Below are 21,416 nucleotides of genomic sequence, written 5' to 3'. Positions count from 1 at the left end.
TGCTGTGGGAAGGGTGAGGGTGCTTTAGTGCACATTCGTGAGGGTTTAGGAGACTGGCTGTAATTTTAAAAACACAGCTTCCGAGTTGGGTGCTGGGAGAGGTGGGCTGGATGGGAGAGTTCGGGAAAAATCTAAAGCAGGTGTCTGTGTCCGGTGGCTGCGGGCCTGAGAGGAGCATGTGGCCCTGGGAGTGTGTGAATGTGTTTGAGTGAGCTGGTACTCCGGGGCACACACAGACACATGAGCTGGCTTGGAGTGTGCTAGTGTGTGTGCCAACGCAGGGAGAGAGCACTGGCCCAGGAGTCTCGAGATCAGGGTTCAGATCCCAGCTGAGTTCTCTGACCTTTGGCAACAGGCACCAGAGGAAGTGAGAACATGAGGTTTCTTCCTAACCATGGCCTCTGCAGAGGGCATGTGTGGGCACGTAGGTATGTAGAGGCGAGGCCCTGGGGACGAGGGAGGGCTCCAGCGGGGAGAGGAGGCCTGGCAGCTGGCCTCTGGGCACCTCCGGTGCCGCTGTGAAAGGGACCTTTGCTGCTACACAGGCGGAGAAGGGGCGGAGGCGAGGAGGAGGGAGCAGCCTGTGGTTGGAGGGAGAAGCTGGCCTGGTAAGTGGCTCCAAACAATCTCATCGGCTGTCTGGGCTGGGCCCTTCTCCCTGGGGTGGAATTTCTGATGATGTCCACCCGAGGGGGGCCACGGCCCTCCCCGCCACAGCTGCCACCTGCACTTTTGAAGCTCAGGGCCAGCCACCCCTCTGCTCCCAGGCTGGGCTTGCATTCCTCAGCTGCCACAGGCAGCACTCCTGAGAAGGCCACTCTGCCTGTGGCCAGGCTCCTGTGCCGGGTCCAGGGGGCCTCTCGCCTAGGACATCCCCCACCCTCCAGCCCAGCAGGAGTGGGAGGCCTGGGCAAGGCCTGTTCCACTCACTTCTCTTTCCCTAGGAAGTTTCTCTAGGGGCAGAGTCAGGCAGGCGTGGGGGTGGGGTGGGGTCCAGCTCCCTGCTCCCCTCAGGAGCCCCAGAGCCCCCAGCCTGAGGTCCTGGAGGCCCCTGAGGGAGGGCCTTTGTGCTGCTCCCCCTTCAGGTCCAGAGGGAAGATCATAATCCCAGGCCTGACTCCTCTACACTTAGCCCCTGAGAACCAGGTGCCTAGGGCTTGCATCCAGGTGTGGAACCTACCAGATGTGTGCCCATCACATGAATTCCCCGCAGGAGCCCGCCGGGGAGGTGTAGGGATTCCGTTCTAGAGAGGAGGAAACTCACTCCTGGCCGTCCGCTCACTCTCCCCCATGGACTGGGGGTAAGGGTGAAAGCTGACCTTGGCCCCACCTTAACTGCTGTGCTCTGTGGCCTCTTACCCCCGACTCAGCCCCAGTAAAACCAGCTCCTCCACGAGGCGCTCCCTGGCCAGACCCGGCCCTGCTCTGCCCCTGTGGGCCCTCCATCTGGGGCTGTGGCCCGGCCATCAGCTTGCCCACTTGGCCTTGTTCTAAGGCCACCAGGAAGTGTTGGTTTGGGATTCTAAGGATTAAAAAAAGTTTTAAAGCCCTGGAGGCTGTATGGTTCACTTTTTTTGAAAGATTTTTTTTCTATCATCATTAAGTTGTGTTTGTTTGTTGTTGTTTTTAAATTAGAGAAACAGTATTAGGGGGAGGTTAAGAAGAGCATAGACTATGGGGCAGACTGTTGGGATTCAGATTTTGGCTCTGTGCTGACTATGTGACCCTACACGAGTTATTTAAACTCTCTGAGCCTTGGTTTCCTTTTCTGTAAAGTGGGTATAAGAATTACTTTATTGTGGGGCTTTGATGAGATTACATGTGCCAAGTGCTTGGAAAGCATAGGGCACATGGTAAGTGCTCATAGATATTTGCTGTAATTATTATTAAAAAGTAATTCATGTCCATTGTAGATAGTACACATATGCTAAAAACGTAAAAACCATTGGCAAGGCTGTCCCTTTTATATTCTTTATAGGTAATTTACTTGCTTTATTTTTAAATGAATAAATGAACGTGAAGCACAATTTAAAAGACACACAAGGAAACTGTACGATCCGTTTCTTCTGACTCTTCAGAGTGCTCTCTCTCCCTGTCTCCATACATCCAGGCATATATGTACCACAGTGCACTGCAGTACACACGCGTATCTTGTTTTATTGTGCTTCACTCTATTGCACGTCACAGATGTTGCATTGTTTACAGATTAAAAGCAAGACCCTCCACCAGCAAAAAAAATTATGACTTGCTTAACTGCAACACTTGACTACAGTGGTCTGGAACGAACCCGCAGTATCCCGAGGTATCCCTGTAGTGACTATACTCGGGTTTCATGCTTTGCATCGTTCCCCTGATCAGTAAGTCTTAGGGAGCCCTAACCAGTTTGGCTCAGTGGATAGAGCCTCAGCCTGTGGATTGAAGGGTCCCAGGTTCAGTTCCGGTCAAGGGCATGTACCTAGGTTTTGGGCACATCCCCAGTAGGAGGGTGTGCAGGAGGCAGCTGATCCATGTTTCTCTCTCATTGATGTTTCTAACTCTCTATCCTCTTCCTTCCTCTCTGTAAAAATCAATAAAATATATTTTTTTAAAAATAAGTCTTAGGGACATGTAGAGACACCTCATATTTGCTTACCATTGTATGGTATTTGACTGGATATGTTATGTGAATTCCATAGAAGTGGAATTAGGATCAGTGGGTGGGAGCAAAGAAGTGTGTGTTAGTGTGGGAGGAAAGGGGCAGGAGTTGGGACTTCCGGTCCCAGGACCCTCCACTGATCAATCACCCTGAGCACCCCAATCCTAATCTTGGTTCTTTGGCCTGGATTCCCTGAGCATGCTCAGATACGAAATTAAATACTAAATGTGGTGGTGTTGACTGACCCCCTGTCCCAGGGGCCCAGAGACTCCCCCTGTGTCTGCCCAGACTTTGGGGCTCAGCCCCAGACCACGCAGGCCCACCTGTGGAGGGGCCCTCGCCCTAACTGCCTGAAGGAGAGGCCCGGGGAGGGGCAGCTGGCTCCTCTTTCCCAGGGGCTGGGCCTGGGCCAGCGTGAGCTCACGCCTGGCACCGGCCCAGCTTCACCGCCACGCACCTGAGCTGCCAGTGGCTCCCTTCTCCCAGTTTGGGCCATTGCACTGAGTCCCACGCGCACATTCAGGCATGCTCAGACCTCGGGCTCCCAGGTGGGGCAGTGAGGTTTGCTCTCCTCCCAGGCGCCTGGGTTGAGCGTCTTGGCTGAGGGGCTGATGTTTGTTGGTGGAGAGAGGGATTGTTATGACAAGAGTCCCAACCATCTCAGGTAGAGGTGGAAAATAATTGGTTGCCAGGGCAACTTGGTAACTTTGGTGGGAAAAAGGTTTTTGTAAGGAAACTGCCAGGGTTCTTTCCTTCCTGGGGAGGCTTTGCCTGCACACTCCACCTCGTGCCCCCAGCCTCTATGCCCCGCGAGGACTCGGTTCACCGTGGCTGAGTTGTTGCTGTGAGCCCAGCTCTGGGCTCAGCTCCAGGGAATACGGACGGGTGGGCAAGCCCATGGATTAAGACTCTGGAATCCGACTTTCTCGGCTCAAATGTCAGCTTGGCCATTTAGCTGTGTGACCTTACACAAGTGACTTGACTCTGTGCCTCCTGTTTCTATCTGTAAAGTGGAAATAGCAGTGGTACTGCATACCTCATGGGGTGGTAGAGAGGATGCAAAGAGTTAACACGCATAACACACTTGGACTGGCGGTTGGCACGTCAGGAAGCAGGCATTGGTGCTATGTTATCATTATTACTATTCTTGCCATTAGCTACCAAGGTGAGCCAGACAAGTGCCATGTACTCGTGCCCGAGGAGCTTCGTCTCGCATCTCTTGAAATGGAAGGCAGGCTTGGCTGCTTGATTGTGCCCCTTCTGGCAGCCACGCCGCATAGTTGGGCCTCAGGAGCAGACATGAATGAAGGTGTCCTGAGGACTGAGGCCGCGGGGAAGGACCTTGGTACCTTCATTTGACACCTCGTGCCCTAGTCCTTGCCCGACAGCCCCCCCATGGCTACAGACTTGGCCACAGAAGTTGGGGTAAGAGAGAGAAAAAAATTAAGAGAGTGTCTTCTCTCCTGCCTCCCCTTTAAAAAGAATTCTACAGATTTTAAAATATTTGTTCAGGGGAGGAAGGTTCTTTTTTTTTCTGCCCCACCCTTAGATTAGACTAAATGATGGGGAATGGCCCAGAGAGGTAGATGGCTCACCCCAGATCACACAGCAGGGCCTGGCAGAGCTGAGCCTGTCTCTCCCTCTCTTCCTCCTCCTCCTCTCAGGTCCACCCAGGCCTCCTTTCCCCAACGGCTATGCCCAAGGGTCCTCTCTGCCCTTCCCGACTCCCACGCCCCACCCTGGAGGTGGGCACAGTGTGGCCGCCCAGGAGCTCCAGGCACCTAGGGAAGGAGGCCGGCTTTGTTGCCGCCTCAGCAGCTGTGGCCGTTTGAGTTTCCATTAAGCCATTTCCGAGCCTTGGGCAGGAGCAGGAGGCTCGGCCTTTAAAGGTCACCCGGCTTTTGAAGCTGCAGCGACATTAATAGCTCGGGAAGAAAACAAGCCTGTGCAGGGGCAGGAGGACAAGACGCCTCTGTCAGGGCTGCGCCCTGCTCCTCCCGCTGGAAGCTCACACGCGTACCACACACACACACACACACTTACACACACACACACACACACACACACACACACCCTGAGAGCCTCCCTGTCTCCTGTCCCACTCTCCCTTCATTTCTCCCCCTTTTGGGGCCTCTCCAGCTCAGAAGCCAAGAAGCTGGGCAGACGTCCCCACGCCCCACCCCCACCCCCACCCCCTCTGAGGTGACAATTGGACAAGGATGCAGCTGCCCCGGCCCAGCAGCCTCTCCATTAACACTGCCATTACCCACCGGAGGTTTCCCCAGAACTTAGCCGTGGTTACACAAGCATCCCAGGGGTCATATGACCTCATGCTGGCCCTGCCGGCTTTTGCAGCCTGGATTCCTGATGGGCCTAAGTTAGCCCCGGCCTACTCTTCTTGTCCGGGAAATGAAAGGGCTGGCAAGCAGGTTGTGTCCTGCTTGCCAGTTCTAATCACTTGGTAGTGGCCTGCCCAGCGTGCTCTGTTAAAAAAACAAAAAGCGGTTCTGAGGACAATAACACTTGGATGGATTAGTGATGTCTGCCAGGGACACAGGAAACCAACTGGTGGCATGTGTACCTCGAATTTCCCACCTTGGGAATACGTTATTCTGAAACTCTCAGATCTCGGATTCTAAGATCCCTGGGGTGGCTGGGTGGTTCCTTTTCCTTTTAGTCAGTCCAAGGGTGGGGGCGGGGCAGATTCTTGTGTTCTGAGAGAGGAGCCGCTCTGTTTGCCCTTTCTTAGGAGCAGCCGTGGCCTGAGCCCTGGGACACCACCTAGTGGCCTGGCGTGGTGGCACTGGGCTGGGCCCAGATCTTGGACCAGAGACAGCGAGTCCCTCTCCAGGCTGTGATCAAAGCAATCACAGATGGATCACCAGATCCTATCTGTCCCTTGTCCCTATCCCTGGGGGGGTTTTCAGAGAGGGAGGCCAGGGGTGTGTAGGGACAGAGCTGGCCTGGGGCAGTCCCACCCACCTTCAGAAGTGAAAGGGTTGGGCAGGGAAGTGCTGTCCATGGGGACCTCTGGCCTTCCAGCCCCATCCCCTGTGACCCCCCCCCCACCTTTCAGAGGTGAGTCCTGGTCCTCATGGGGGACAGTGCAATGTCAAGTCAAACCTTGAAGGGAGTCGACCTCCTGCCCCCTGGAGCCGACGCTGGGTTAGAAAAGGGACCAGCCTGACGTCAGCCTGGCTGCCACCCTCAGGCCAGGCGACGATGGCTCATGGCACCTTAGCCATGTCACTGGACTGCCTTGGCTTCAGTAGCTTGGTCTGTGATGGGGGATGGGTAGTCAGGCATGCCCCTATGTAAATGGTTTGTTGTGAGGACTAAAGGAGAACATACAGGAGAAAGGGCTTTGGAAGTGAAAAAGCCTCCACCCACCAGAGCCATGAGCCCCAGGAGGAAGGGAAGGGAGGACGGTCCAGTTGTTGTGCTCCTGAGCCTCTCCTTCCCTTCTTGTCCACCAAACCAATGCCCACGGACGGGCCAGGCAATCTTTTAGGCACTGGGGATGCCGCAGTGAATAAAGCAATGGCCTTGCCCTCCCGGGGCTTCCATTCACGTGGGGAAGATGGTCAGTGACAAGTAAATAGGACATCTCTCCGGGGATCTGTTTCATGGGGGTGAAGGGTTAGGGAACACTGGCAGATGGGGTCGGTAGTATTGCCTCGCTGACAAGGTGATGCTTGAGTGGGGGCCAGAGGGAAGGGAGGGACGCACCCAAGCAGATATCTGTGAGAAGGACGTAGCAGACGGTGAGAAGAGAAAGTGCAGAGGCTCCTGGATGGGAGATGCAAGGCTTGTTGGTGGCCAGAGTGAGGGAGGGGAAGGGAAGAAGTGAGGTTATGTGTGTGTGTGTGTGTGTGTGCACTCATGCGCGTGCACATGTGTGCACGGTTTGATGGCAAAGTTGGAGAGGTGATGCAGGCATGTGCACCCCCATGAGCCACGATAAGGCCCATCTGAGAACATGAGGACCCATTGGGTTTGAGGCAGAGGAATGACATGAGGCAATGGGGGAGGTAGGGAGACAGACCAGGGATGGTAGCAGTGGAGGTGCTGGGGGTGGGGTGGGGTGGATGCTGGAATCATTTTGAACACAGGGAAGACTGAATGTGCTGCAGTTGGTGTGGGGTATAAGAGAATGTGAGCACTTAAGAACGACTCCCAAGTGTTTGGCCTGAGCCACATGGAGTTGCCATTAACAGAGATGGAGAAGGTGAGGAGCAGCAGGCTGCGGCTGGAAGAAACCACAAAGGCGGATGACCTGTTATGTTGGAGCTGCTATTGGACATCCAAATGGAGGCAGTAGGTGGGTGGGCAAGTGTGGAGTTGAAGGGTGTGTTCCAGGAGACCTCAGGGCGAGAGAATTTAGGGGCCAGTATCCAGCATGAGGATGGAATTTAAAGCCACGGGACTGGGTAAGATCACTCTGGGTGTGAGTGTAGTCCAGGAAAAGGGCTCAGGCCTGAGGCTGAGGCCGCGCCAACCTGTCTCATTGGGTGCTTACTATGCTCCAGGCACCCTTGTAAGTTCTATCACAACACCCCTGCCAGGTGGGTATTATTCCTATTTTTGACATAATCTTATTAGGCCCCGTCAGAATGGGACCCTAGGACTCTGGCTCCTGGGCTCTCACATGCCCCTTTGGGGACCCTCCCTGGCCTTTCAGGAGACTGTCTGGGATGACGTTGGGCAAGGTCAAGAGAACAACACTGGGGCAGCTTGCCTACCTCTCTGGGCCAGGAGGGAGTGACTCAGGCCTTGGCTGTCTACTCAGGCTTGGAGTGAAGGTTGGCCGTTTGCCACCCCCTGCCAGGCCTGGATTCCTTTACTGGGAAGTGAAAGGCCTGGCTCCCTAGGACCTGGGGGAGGACAGGTGTGTGATGTCTGCTTTCCAATCCCCAGGTCACTGACAACGATGAGTTCAGGAAGTCTTTGAGTCAGCCTTCAAGACGTCTAACGGGCTCAGCGGGTTTGATTCACTTCCTTCTTCAGAAGGCGGGCAGGGCTGTCTGTTGCCCTGCCAGTGCCCAGAAGCTGGGGTTCAGGGAGGTGAAGTGGTTTCCCCAAGGTCACAGAGCCAGCTTTGGGGCACAGCCAACAGACACCCCTCCTTCCCTCCCTTCCCCACTGCTGTCTGGGTCACATTTCCTCTGCTGGAATGTCGGCCAGGCTGTGCCCAGTCTCTGAGCCTGGGGCACACATGGCTGCATTTCTGAGGCTCCTTGGCTCTTAGCCCTGCAAGCCTGACTTGGCAGTTTTGGTTCTTAGGTAGTAGGTTCCTACTGTTGGCCCCTCTATGTACTGGCTGTGTGACTTTGCCCCTGTTACTTAACTTCTCTGAACTGGTTTCCACAGCTAAGAAAAGGAGAGATGGTAACATCTATCTCTGGCATTGTAATCAAGATTAAATGTGAAGCCAGGCTGGCGTGGCTCAGCGATTGAGCGTTGACCTCTGAACCAGGAGGTCACGGTTCAATTCCAGTCAGGGCACATGTCCTGGGTTGTGGGCTCGATCCCCAGTGTGGGGCATGCAGGAGGCAGCCGATCAATGATTCTCTCTCATCATTGATGCTTCTATCTCTCTCTCTCTCTCTCTCCCTCTCCTCTTTGAAATCAATAAAAATATGTTTTTTAAAAAAGATTAAATGTGAAAGTGCCTGGCACAGCTCATAAACCTAAATCCTGCCTTAATTCTTTTATGTGTTTTAAATTGCTTTTCATTTGAGCCGTGCTGGTTGCAAAGGCAGCTTAGGACAGATCGATGACTGTGACCCTGAGGACCATCCTTCTCTCTGCTCCCAATCATGATAGCCACACCTCAGCCCTGGCCTCAGATTGCACTTGAGTTTAGTGAGAGGGGGCGGGGGACAGTCCTCTGAGAGATGGGGGCCTTAAGCCCGACCGGGTGCTAATGATAGGCAGCCTGGCTTGGGAGTCCTTGCAGAGTCCTGTGAAAATGGTATTTCTATACATCAGCTCCTTTCCCCCTGCATTTCCCAGGACCATTTCTGAGCCACACTCTCCTCCTGCGCCGAGCCACCCTCTGGTGGAAAAGTCTGGGCTTTGCCACTACTGGCTCTGTGTCCTTGGGCAACTCCCCCCTAGTCTTGGGCCTCATCTCTTCATCTGTATTAGAGAGCAGGGTGTGGGGCTGGCTTAGAGTTGTCAGCCTTTTAATATGTCACGGCACACACACACACACACACACACACACACACAATACTTTTTCAAGGCTTTGCACCTGGGTTGACGGAAGAGGCTTCTTGACCTGTCGTGTCTCCAGCTGTCCAGACCAGCCAGACATCCCCTGGCGCTCTGAGGACCAGTATCTCCTTCTAGAGGGAATTCCAGGGGTTGACATCCAAATCGTGGGGAAGGATCCCTTCGAATCCCCCGCCCCAGCTACTCTGGGTGGCAGTGTGGCCAGTATACGGACTGATCCTGCTTCTTCCTCAGCCTTCTGGGGCAGCGGCCGCAGCAATCACAGAGCTAACCGTGTTCCAGGCACCGGGCGGAGGATTGCCTTGTTGAATTCTCATTGAAGCTCCTCTACCTTCTCAGTGTCTAGGCCTCAGCTTTCCCGTCTCCAAAACGGGGATACTCGCACCTGCCTCAGTGGTGTCTTGAGTGTGGCCACACAGAACACAGGATGGTGCCGGGTACAGAGTAAGCCCTTGCCAACTGGGATAGCCCTCCCGTGTTAGTGAAGAGCCGTGGCTGTTTCATTATTGCAGCTGGAGAAAGCAGAAGGAAGCGCTTCTCCCGTGGGCGTGGCAGGGGTCTTCCTAATCCCCTCGGCCATCAGTTTGTTGCATTCTGTCTTTGACTCTGCCTTCCTCCTTTTCAGGTGGGACCATCCGTGGAGCTGGCCCGAGGATGCTCTGGGGGCGTGGATGACCAGCCGTCGAGCCTCCCAGGGCCCAGGCCCGGATGCCGCCGCCCCACGAAGACCACTCCCAGAGGGCCACCGGTGGCTCCGTGCCCTAGTTTCCTGACCCGGAGACCCCGCCCGTCCGGTCCCCACCTGGTCGCCCAGCGGCCGGGCGCGGCGCGGGAGTAGCTTCCCGAGCCCGCCAAGCGCGCGAGACGGCGCAGGGATCCGGGGAAAAGGGCTTGGCGCCGGCGGGCAGCACCTTCGCCCAAAGGCTCGGCAAAATGACCAGCCTGTTCCGCCGGAGCAGCAGTGGCGGCGGCGGTGGCGGCGGTGGTGGCGGTGGCGGTGGCGGTGGCGGTGGTGGTGGCGGTGGTGGTGGCAGCGGCGGCTCCGCCGGGGCGCGCGGGGCCGGGGGCAGCGCCACGCCCACCTCCCAGGAGCTCAACAACAGCCGGCCCGCCCGCCAGGTGCGCCGCCTGGAGTTCAACCAGGCCATGGACGACTTCAAGACCATGTTCCCCAACATGGATTACGATATCATCGAGTGCGTGCTGCGCGCCAACAGCGGCGCCGTGGACGCCACCATCGACCAGCTGCTGCAGATGAACCTGGAGGGGGGTGGCGGCGGCGTCTATGAAGACAGCTCGGACTCGGAGGACAGCATTCCCCCGGAGGTAGGGGCGCGCGGCCTGGTAATGCACCAGGAGCTCCAGCGCCGTTTGAACCTTAGGAGACTTGGGTGATACCCCTGCCGGGGTTCTAACTGGCGGGCAGCCTTATTTTTCCTAGGGAAACGGTACCCAAGTCGGTCAGAGGCCTTAGTTGATGGGCAGAAATCATGCAGTCATTCAACAAGCTCTGAGCACCTACTCGGTGGTATGCCAGGCATGGTACTAGACCCGGGGTCAGGGGTCATCAGAATCAAAGAGCTTAAAAAATGCAGACACCTGGGCCCCATCCAACACAGGGAATGTCAATCCAAGGCGGGAGCCCTCTAGTCTGTATTTTTTCAGGAAATTCTACTCTTGAACCTCTGGGTATCCACCTTGATCAGGTCTAAGATTCTGCCCCCATAGAGTTCACAGCACAGTGGAAAACAGGGACAAGAATCAGGCAAGGGCAGCCCAGAGGGATGAGAGCTCTGATGGGAGAAACAGAAGCAGGACGGGAGGGTATGGTTTCCCGGAGGAGGGGATGGCTAAGCTGAGACCCCACAGAAGAGTGAAGAATGAGGGCCAAGGTGCGCAGGCAGAGGGAGCAGCTTGGACAAAAGCTCCGAGGTGAAATAGAGCATGAGTCGCTGGGGAACTGACAGCCGGACCATCTGTCAGGATCCTCGAAGGAGTGGAGACCAGGAGGTTGAGGAGGCCTTACTTGGAGAAAGTGGGGCTGTGTCCCTAGAGCATAGGGAGCCACGGAAGAGGAGCGACATCAGACTTCGTCTGACTGAGGCGCGATGGAGGCAGTAGTGAGCGACAGATACCCAAGCCCTTCTCTCCTCACTCTTCAAACTTTGGATGGGCGAGATGCCACCAACCCACTTGCTGGGCGTGGCCAATCTCCCTGGCCCCATCCAAGAGTTCACTGTACCTTTGGTCCCCGAGTCGCCACCAGACCTGCAGTGCTGGGTGCAGGACGGGCACACAGCGTCTTTCAGCAGGGGCAGGTGGGACACGCAGCCATAGACGGAAGGACCCAGCCGATGGGACTTAACCCTGCTCTTCATTGAGTCGCAGCCTGCGCCGGGCACCATCCTCGTGCTTTCGCTGTCCCCTCTCTTCTCGTCTTCACACGCTTTGTGAGGGGGCGTTATTATTGCCCTCATTTACAGCGAGAAAACCGAGACCCAGATATGGCCTCAGAGTCCAACTCAACACAGCCCTGCAGGCAGCCGCCATCCATCAATCAGAGTCACCCTGCAGGGCAAAGCCCACTAGCCCTGCCTCCCTCGATGGCTGCTGCCTGGGCTCTCTCTCCAGGCAGAGGACAAGCTCTGTGGGCAATGACATCTGCCTCGTCCTGGTGTTTCCTCTCGCTCCCGGGCCAGTCCTGGCACAGAGCAGGCACTCGGGGAGTGTTGTTGAGTGAATGAATGGTGCCGCTGTCTGTACCTAGTTTTCTTTAGTCTCTTTCCCCCTGGAGACCACTCCTTTGACCTGCCTGGATTAGCAAGTAGAGGGAGTATTAGAAAATAGAGATTTTCTTTGTGAAAAAGAGGGGTGAGTGCATGTATGACTGCGAGTGTGTGTGTGTGTGTGTGTGTGTGTATGCGTGCATGTGTTTACAGATACATCCTTTAAGCGTGAGCTGGAAGGAAGGTTCTCTGTGAACTCTGACCCTGTAGTCTCGTTTGTTCTGACGGTCTGGCAGGTGGGATGCTGTTTCCTCCTTTGTTCACGGCACCCACAGCCCCGAGAACCTCTGCACGGCTCGGCTGCAGCAGCCCCTACATGGGCCTGCACTGTGTGTGCTTCTGTTTTTCTAAGAATCTTGCTTTCCAGATTGGGCCCCTTCTCAGCACCCCTCCTGGGCTGTTTCCCCAACCCCCCACGTTTGGAGCTCTGCCGGGGCCCACCGGCGGGCAGTTCCTGAGCCAGCGGAAAGTGCTTCGGAAAATTTATGAGCAGCAGCTGGAATGACAATAACTGCTGACTGGAAAAAGCCCCCTCTCTGAGGGCTGATGGATGGTGGGCTGGCCAGAGGGGTACCCTTGCCGCAGAGAAACATCTTCTGTCAGATAAATGGCCAGACCCTGACCCTTGGAGCACCTGGCAGGCATCCATCACCCACACTGAATTAAGTCAGGCGGCCGCAGAGCCTAAAACTTCAACACCTTTAGAGTCAGAAGAACAATCTCATTGTGGCTGGTGAGGCTGAGGGGAGGGAGGCCGGTGGGGGTGAGGGGGGATGATGGGGTAGGAACATGGCTGGGGTTACTCTCCCCGGAGACGGGGGATCAGCCTTTCCGGAGCGTGCCTGGCCCGCTGCCTGCCTCCTTGGCTTTCCTTGTTCTGCTCCAGGAGCCTCTGATAAACGTCTGGTTCTCGCAGCCCCAGGAGGCCGCACTGAGGCGCAGGAGAGGCTGAGAACGAGGGGTCCTCCTGGTGCAGTTGTGGATGCCTGATCTCCCTGAATCTGGGGGGCCAACTGCTACGCCAGTTATGGGAAACCCCAAGCAGCTTCCCTCTGGGAACGATTCCCATTGAGCTCTCCCTTCCTCACCCCTATCTCACTCAGACCAGCCTCAGTGGGGACAGACCAGACCAGCCACGGAGGGAGGAGAGGCTCAGCCTGGAACCCTGTCCCTCGGAGCAGCGAGGTCTGGGGAGCAGGGAACGTGGGCTGGGGGACAGCAGCAGCATGGACTCTGGATGTGCCAGATAAGTGCTGAGCCGCTGCCCTATGCCAGGTACCGGGGGTCCGTCCATGAACAGGAATGGAGCTCACAGTGTTCTCTCTCCTCTTGTGGAAATTTGGGGTAGGCAGAGTAGCAGCCTGAAACGCAGCTACATTCTCCTTTTCTGCAAAAGCATCTGTTTAAATACTTTCCGCCTCAAAGGAAAGAACGTCAGTGCATTCCAGGGCGGGAGGTCTCCTTGGGTCAGGCTGGCTGTGTATGCACAGAGCGTGTGTGTGTGTGTGTGTGTGTGTGTGTGTGTGTGTACTCATGTGTGCGTGCTCACTCACCACCTGCCCATCTGCCAGGTGCTCCTGTGAGACTCTGCAGCCCGGCCCAGCCCAGGCTTGCAGAGGCAGGGCAGAGTCAGTTTATCCTATTCTTTTTATATATTTTTTATTGATTCCAGAGAGGAAGCGAGAGGGAGAGAGAGAGAGAAACATCAATGATGAGAGAGAATCATTGATCGGCTGCCTCCTGCCCACCCCCCACTGGGGATCGAGCCCGCAACCCGGGCATGTGCCCTTGACCAGAATCGAACTCAGGACCCTTCAGTCCACAGGCCGATGCTCAGAGTCAGTTTATTTTTTATATATTTTTTTATTTCTTTATTGATTAAGGTATTACATATTTGTCCTCGTCCCCCCATTTCCATCCCACCCCCCAGAGTCAGTTTAGCAGTGACTTCTGCAAACTCACTTGAGGTTAAGATGTGGGGCCTGGGGACTCTGGGGCTGACTGACAGGCCCTGAGCCCTTCCCATATTCTTTGGTCTCAGAGGAGATGGGAACAGAGCTGGGGAGGAGAGGACACGGGAGCAGGAGGCTAAGATATAGGCCGGTTGGGGTTGTGTGACCTGGGCTCTCCTGGCTGATAACTGCCTCCTGCCCTACACTCCTCTATGGGCCTTTGAGGAAGGGTCCAGGTCAGGCCATGGAGCAGGAACCCCAGCTTTTGCTCACCCCTTGGCCTCTCCCTGCCCCTCTTTCTGGCTCCTGCATGAAGACAAGAGTCTAAGAGGGAGAGGCATCCTGGGCACATGCCCTGCCACTGTCCTCCCTGGGAATCCACCCTGGGAATGCAGGCGTTGTGACGGAAGGAGGGACCTTTGCTGCGGAGACCATGTTCAAGTTGAGGTTCAGTTCTAAAAACACGGGAGTGGCTTTTGCCATGTCACTTAGTCAGCCTGGGTCTCAGTTTCCTCATCTATAAAATGGGGTAGCAATCCATATCTATCTTGCCAAGTTGTTTGAGGCTAAGGCGAAATAATCCATGTGGAAGTACTTTGAGAGAGGGTGTGGCTGGTGTTAAAGTTAGTTATCAACAATAACACACGTCTAGAGGAGTCCATGAAGCCTAAGTGTGCAGCTCAGTGACGTTTCACCAGCAGCCAGGTCAAGAAACATCCAAGGAACCTGGAAGCCCCCTCGCGCCCCTTTCTGGCCTTCCCCACCCTCACGGGGGTCACACTGCTCTGACTTCTCTCACAGGGATTTGCTTTGCTTGTTTCTGAACCGTACTTGGGCGGATAATGCTGCTCGGAACATTCTTCTGGGGACATGTGCTTTCTTGTCTGTTGAGTGTGTTGGAATTGTAGGGTCAGGGGCAGCCATGCGTTTAGCTTCAGTACATAAAGCCAGACTGGTTTTTGCAAAGTGCCGGTTGTAACAATTTACATATCCACCAGCAACACATAGTTCTCTTACTACACATCCTCGCCCACACCTGATTATGTGTAAATGTTATTCAAATCCAAGGAAGAGCTGCTAATATTTCTTTCTTTATTCTCTCTGATACAGATCTTGGAAAGGACTTTGGAACCTGACAGCTCCGATGAAGAGCCCCCGCCGGTGTACTCCCCACCAGCTTACCACATGCACATGTTCGACAGGCCTTACCTTCCGGCTCCGCCCACCCCACCTCCCCGGTGAGAATCCAGCTTCTGTCAGAGCGCAGGGCAGTGGGGAAGGGATCCTGGGTTGGGACTGAGTACAAGCGCAGTGGGAATCTTGGCTGGACCCCTCAGCAAGAACAGGCTTCGACTGCAGCAATACACGTTTGAGCTAGACACCAAGAACTTTCTAGAGCAAACATTCACTAAATTCCTACTCGAGGCTAGGTGCTATGCCGAACGCCGTACGGGACAGAGTCAAGGCTCAGCCTCTGCTTTCTGAGAGCCGATGGTCAATGGAGATGCAGAGCGGGAATGACGAACACATGGCATGTGTGCGCTGACATTTCCCCCCTCCAGCCTGTGCTACTGATAGATCTCTGTGCTCATTCCTGCTCAGTTGAGACAGAACCTCAGAATCCTCCTCAACATAGTACTCCCAGACGGTCACCGGTAATTGATGGGATGATATGTATTTGCCATCCCTGGTCTAGGGATGTTGTGGGGAATTTCAAAAGTAATGGGAGCAAGTAGGTCTCTTTTTCTAGGATAGTTCAGTAACTGGAGGCAGGGGCGTAGACTGCGAGGTCCTGGGAGACTTCTTCCCGGTGAGGGACTCTGTGATTTGGGAATTTAACATGAAACTGGGTCCCCTGGGTCGCTGAGGTGCTTGTTTTTCTGGGCCTCATGTTAGGGGGGGGGGGCCTGCTGGAGCCCAGGTGTCTCTTCATCCTAAAGCTGCTGTTCCTTAGAGTGACTCAGGCCTGGGGTGGTAAGGGGTGGCGGCAATGATGGGACAGGGGACTTGTTCTAGTGGATCTTCTCTTCTGGGCATCTTGGGAGCCTCAGACAGTGGTCGTGGAGAACTCTGTTATCATGCAGGTATGGACAATAACAACAGCTACCATTTATTTACGAAGCACCGGCAAGCCATCACGTTCAAATCCTCTAACAACTTCTGAGGTGGGCACAGCCGTCATCCCCGTTTTACAGATGAAGAGACTGAGCCCCAGAGAGGTTTCATAACTTCACCAAGACTACAGGGCTGGGATTTGGATCCAGGTCATTTTGACTCCAAACCCAATGCTCTTAATTGCTGTGTCCAGTTGCCTCCCTAATGAGAAAATTCTCTGTGATTGAATCTTAGGGAGCTGAGAGAGGCCGAGCAGATTATGGGGGGGAGAGAGGGGAGCAATGTTTTGAGGCAGGGACAGGAGCAAAGCTGGGCTCCTTTTATCACAAGCGGGACTAGGAGGCTGTAATGGGGTGGGAGGCAGGGAGTAAGTAGGTGGATTGGGGTGAGACCTTGACAGGACTTTCAGCCTGGATTGGGGCTAAATGATTTCCCTTTGACTTTAAAAAAAATTTTATCCCAAGATGTTCTTGCAAATGGTTTAATTTCTATTAGGCAGAGTGGTTCTGCCCATTTTCCAGAAGGGGAAACAGGCCATAAGAGACAGGTGTGGGTATCCGGGCCACGTCCTCCCTCCCCTGCTCTGGCTGGGGGTTCAGCTGCAGTGGGTGGGGTGGGGCTGGACGCAGGGGTGCGGCAGTCCCAGTTGGGGGCAAGGTGACCTTAGCACTAGACCAAAGCTTAGGAGGCCTCGTTCAGACCCTGTGACTTTGAAAAGTCTCTGACCCAGAAATGAAGGCTTTGCTAGGCTGGGGGTGGATACAGAGAGGAGAACATGAGTTGTAGAATCAGCGAGAGCGGAATGCTCTCCCCCCACCCCCCGCCCCTTCCTTCAGCTGCCTAACTTCTGATCTTTTAGGTGCCTTTGCTCTGTGGCCCTTGGCTCACCACTTAATGTCTCTGAGCTTCGTTTGCCTCATCTGTGAAGTGGGAATGCTAATCCCCGCCGCAGAGCTGTTGGAAGGATTGCGTGAGAGTTGTGGGGGGGTGGGAGGAGCACTCAGCAGAGTGCCAGGCGTGGGTCAGGTCTACTGCCATCGGTGGTTCACTGCTCCTCCCACCCCCTGCTGCATGGCTGCCTCTGAGCGTTAACACGGGACACTGAGACCAGTGGCGAGGCTTCCCTCAGAGGCCAGTGTCCAGAAGGGGCAGTGCCACCCTCCACGCACGTGCCCCTTTGCTCCAGGAGGGCCCTGCTAAGCCCAAGTCTCTCCACCCAGCATCTGTCAAGCCACCTGCAGTAGGTAGGTGCTGAACCACGTGTGTGATGCAGCGATGAACACAGCACTGCCCTGACACCTCCCCCTGCCCCCTGCAAGGAGGTCAGAGTCTGGGGGGAGGCATAGACCTGGGGGCAGGGGACAGCAAAGGCTGCCCAGAGGAGCTGATGCCCAAGCTGCAACCTGGTGAAGCGAAGGACAGGAGGGCATTCCGGGCGAAGGAAACAGCAGGTGCCAAGGCCTGGACAGGGCAGGCGTGAGGGGATCACCTGGGGAACCGCAGGATGTGCGGAATGGCTGGTGAGGCTGGAGAGGCAGGCAGGTCACGGCTGTGCTCTATCCTGCAGCCGGGGTGTTTACGCGGGGAAGGGCGTGCTGTGACGTGGTTAGTGCTTTAGGATCTCCTTCTGGCTGCTGGTGGAGATCAGATTTGAGTAGGAAGTTGGGGGGGGGGGGAATGGCCTGGCACCTCACTGGGGTGCCTGTGAGACTGCAGATGGGGAGGGGTTTGGGAGCTTGTCCTGCTGGGGCACAGACAGGCAGGGGGATCCCAGGGGAGGGTGCCTGGAATGCCTGGATCCTGGGTCCAGGTTTTTCCTGAATGATCTGGGTGCCCTGGGAAGAGGGCCTGACCCAACTGGGCCTCAATGTCCATGCTTTACCAAAATTCCTGCCTGGAAGGTTTGGCTCTGAAATCCTTCTGGGGTCTGTTCCATGGGTAACCCGGGCGGTCTGATTGGGAGTGGAGTTCTAATGTTGGGGTCCAAGGGCAGGCTCAGGGCAGGAGAGCCTCCCCAGCCTTCTCTCTCCTCCCCGCGCCCCCCCCCCCCCCCCCCCCGCAGCCTGTCCTTCCCTGTCTTCTGAATAAAACACAGGCTCTGAAACCCAGAGGACCCCTCTGCACAGGCCACCTGCTGTTCCCCCTTGAAATTACAGCCTTGGAAGTTTTTTATTTGCCTCCCAGCTCATTTCTGACATTCCTTTCCGACCACAGTGGAGTTGCCTGGGCTGCCTGGGCTCAGGGCCCCCCTGTCTCTCACAGCGACGGGCTGACCTCATCTCCGCGGGTGCCAGGGCCAGGAGGGGGCTGGGCCTGCCCTTCCTCCAGGACCTGGGGCCCAGCAGCGAGGGAATCAGCTGAGGACAAGACTACCACTCCTCGTCCCCCCCACCCCCACCCCCTCTGGGCTTTCCAGTAAAATGTCTAGAGGAGTCCAGATGGGACTCCAGGGCTCTCCCTCCGCAGCTTCCCTGCGTGGCCACCCATGTCCCAGATAAAGACCCTGAAGCCCAAGGAAGGGAGCTGACCCTGGAGGGGATTTCTCTATGCTGGGATTCATCAAAGCTGGTCTTCAAGGCCCCGAGCAATGGGGTGCCTGCTCCCTTGCTTCTCAGGCCCTTAGAAAAAATGAAGCCTCCAACAGTGACCGAAGGCAGAGTGATGTCGAGACAAAGCTGCCTACGAATCAGCCAAGCTCTTCTGCAGACCATCCCCTCCTCTGTGCAGCGAGGGGGTGAGGAGGCATGCTGGGGTTTCCTTGGCTCCCGTCTGCCTGTGCCGCTCCCACCGCGCACTTAGCAGCTTGTTATCCCGTCTGCTGCCGCCCCCGCCCCTCCTTCTGGCCCCCGCCAGGCCACCCGCCCAAAATAGAAAAGGAAAGGAAGTTATTTCCACAGGCAGCGGCAGCCCAGCCGGAAAAGCTCCCCTCCAGTGAGGGGGCCGCGGGATTCCTGGAGCTGGAGACCAAATCAAAGCCAGGCCCCGGAGCCAAAGTGGCCCCCACCGCCCCCAGCTGCCTTCTGCGTGTGTCACTCCCTGATTCAGCAGAACACGTGTCCTGCGGTTGCCACGCTGCAGGCCACCGAGGAGCTGTGGGGAGCGCCTGGCGGGGCCCCAGGCTGCCCTCAGGCCCCGGGCGGCAGGGCGGGAGCCCCGGGATGGGGAGGGCACGGGCTACTGCCTTTCTCCCTCTCCTCCCCTCCTGGCTGTGGGCCTCTGCCGTGGCACAGACCTCCTGCCAGGCTGCCAGGCACCTGGCCTATGAAGAGCAGCCCCTGGGCACCCCCTGGAACAAGAACCCTCCTGCTCAACGTGCCTTTCAGAGCACCGTTCAAGGGGCTGTACCGCGGGGGCAGGGAGGCAGCAGTTTCTAGATGAGAAAGGCTCTCAGAGGGGAGCCGGTCTCGCCCAAGACCACCCTGCCGGCTTGTGGCTGTGCCAGAACTGGAGCCGGGATTTGCTCTACTCTCCAGGGGTCCTGGTGTCCTCATGTCCCCCCACCCCTGCGTAATGACATTCATAGAGGCGTGGGGCCGGGCTGGGCTGTTGGCTCCTTTGGAGCTCACCTGTTACTCAGCAGCCACGAGCTCGCACTGTGCGGGGTGCTAGGGGTAGAAGCATAAAAGGACACGATCCCTGCTGTCTTTAGAGGATGTTTATAAACATCTACGTCTAAATCCACTCCGTCCAGCACAAGCGCCATGAATAGAGAGCTCTAGAGGCTTAGAGGCCTTGAGGCCACCGTGGTGGCGCAGCTGTGAATGGAAGCAGCGGAGGCCTCGGGAAGCAGGCGTGCCATTCTGAGCAGGATCCTGGTGTGACGGACCAGGGACACCCGTGTCTGGGCCTGACTGTTCCCTCCTCATTGTCGCCTCTCGCCCTCCAGCATCGATGTGCTGGACTCCGCACCCCCTTCCAGCCAGAGGCGCTATCGGAACTGGAACCCGCCACTGCTGGGCAACCTCCCCGATGACTTTCTGCGCATCCTGCCCCAGCAGCTGGACAGCGTGCAGGTATGGAGGGGTGCCCCATCTCCGGCTCAGCCTCTCTGCTGGCCCACAGTTTGGGTCAGCCAGTTTCGCTTTCGGATATTTAAGCCCCGGCGGAGCTATTTCTCCTGCCCTGGGTTTGTAGGGAAAGGATGCTGAAGCGAAAGCCTCGTTTCCTGTTCCACCCGGGAAGGTGACAGCCCCGAGGACGCTCTGGCTGCAGCCATCACCCCAGGCTTGAGGGAGGTGGCATGGGGATAGCCAATGGCAGGGAGCCAGAGCACCTTCCTTCCCTTTCCTGGGAAAGGGCCAAGGCCGCCTCTCCCCAGAGGTTGGCATGTCCCAAGGGCTCTTGCAGAGGGGGAGGCACCCTGAGACCGCTGGCGCAGGGAGAGGTTTGGGTTTGGGGATCGTGTGTAGGCTATTGAGCAGTTTGCAGATCACTTTTCAGGACTACTCAGGGTGTAGAGCAAGGCACGGGGTGGTCCAGGGGAGGAAACGTCATTGCTAAGCCCTCGCTGCTTCCCGAGCAGAGGGCACTGTGGCCCGTGCAGGGGATCCGGGCCTGCGACTAGGTCCTGAAAGGAGGCGCAGGTGCCAGGGTGCGGCTGGAAGATCCTGGGAGAGGACAGGTGTTCACCCAGATGTGCACGGATGTTTATGCTCGTGTGCCCTTGTGACTAGGCATTCAACATGCTCGCTCCCCTCCTCAGGGCAACCCCAGGGGCTCCAAGCCCATGAACAGAGAGGGAGGCCTGCCCCCCGTGGCCGGGCCCGGGACCCGGGACCAGGAGAGCCGCTGGAAGCAGTACCTGGAGGACGAGAGGATCGCGCTCTTCCTGCAGAACGAGGAGTTCATGAAGGAGCTGCAGCGCAACAGAGACTTCCTGCTGGCCCTGGAGAGAGGTGGAGCACCGGGTGGGGCGCTGTGTCCCTTCTCCGTGGCGGAAGAAGTGGCTGATGTTGGCTGGAGCCTTGGGGCTCAGGCAAGGCAGGGGGCTGGAGGCCAAGGGCTGAGACATGGCCCACACCCCGTGATCCCTGGGGGAGCCCCAGAACCCTACCAAACGGGGACCAGCATCACCAGCTACCCCTTCTCCCACTCCCATATTCAGAGGAAGAGAGATGTGCCCTCTTACGCCCTCTTCTTCCCCCCACACATCTGCTCTGTGCCAGGCACTGGGCTTGGCATGATGTGTCTGGAGCTCCGGGAAAGGTGACTGGTCTGTGGGTGCCAGAGTCGGAGCCTCCCCGAGTGGAGGATGTCAGAGCAGGGGCTCTTGAGTTTTGGGGGTGTTTGGGTTGTCTTTGGCCCAGGGACCCTGCTCTCCGGCCTGGCTGCCTTTTCCCTTCAGGGAGAGAGTGTGTTTGGGGTGGAGTGCAGCGAGAGGTCTGTGACAGGTCTGTCTTACAGGTCACAGTGGCAAGTGTGTGTGTGTGTGTGTGTGTGTGTGATTGACAGCATGTCATAGGGGAGGAACAAGGTGTGCAGGGAGGAGGGTAGGCTGAGACAGAGGCCCAAGGATGGCCCCAGTTCTGTAGCAAAAGCCCTGGGGGTCTTTGAGCATTTCCTTTTAAACTAAAGGGTTACCGTATTTTCCGGCGTATAAGACGACTGGGCGTATAGAAGATTTTCCTGGGTTAAAAAGTCGTCTTATACGCCGGGAAATACGGTAGACTACGCGATCTTCAGAGTCCTCTG

The 21,416-nt window shown here is 56.5% G+C and overlaps 1 protein-coding gene across 2 annotated transcripts in view; it reads left to right on the top strand.

Moving 5' to 3' along the window:
• The window catches only part of CUEDC1 (CUE domain containing 1), a 75,809-nt gene that overhangs the window by 46,420 nt on the left and 7,973 nt on the right, over positions 1 to 21,416 (top strand). For both annotated transcript variants that reach the window (XM_054709685.1, XM_054709686.1), the window contains exons 2-5: positions 9,498 to 10,198; positions 14,721 to 14,848; positions 19,612 to 19,738; positions 20,428 to 20,620. In XM_054709685.1, coding sequence (XP_054565660.1) covers positions 9,806 to 10,198; positions 14,721 to 14,848; positions 19,612 to 19,738; positions 20,428 to 20,620 — 841 coding nt within the window. In that variant the 5' untranslated portion in view covers positions 9,498 to 9,805. The remainder of the gene's footprint in view (positions 1 to 9,497; positions 10,199 to 14,720; positions 14,849 to 19,611; positions 19,739 to 20,427; positions 20,621 to 21,416) is intronic.

The sequence above is a fragment of the Eptesicus fuscus genome, chromosome 20, assembly GCF_027574615.1.
Source record: "Eptesicus fuscus isolate TK198812 chromosome 20, DD_ASM_mEF_20220401, whole genome shotgun sequence".
In the NCBI taxonomy this organism is placed as follows: Eukaryota; Metazoa; Chordata; class Mammalia; order Chiroptera; family Vespertilionidae; genus Eptesicus; species Eptesicus fuscus.
The sequence above is the reverse complement of the archived record's forward strand: the minus strand, read 5'-3'. Positions and strand labels throughout refer to the sequence as shown.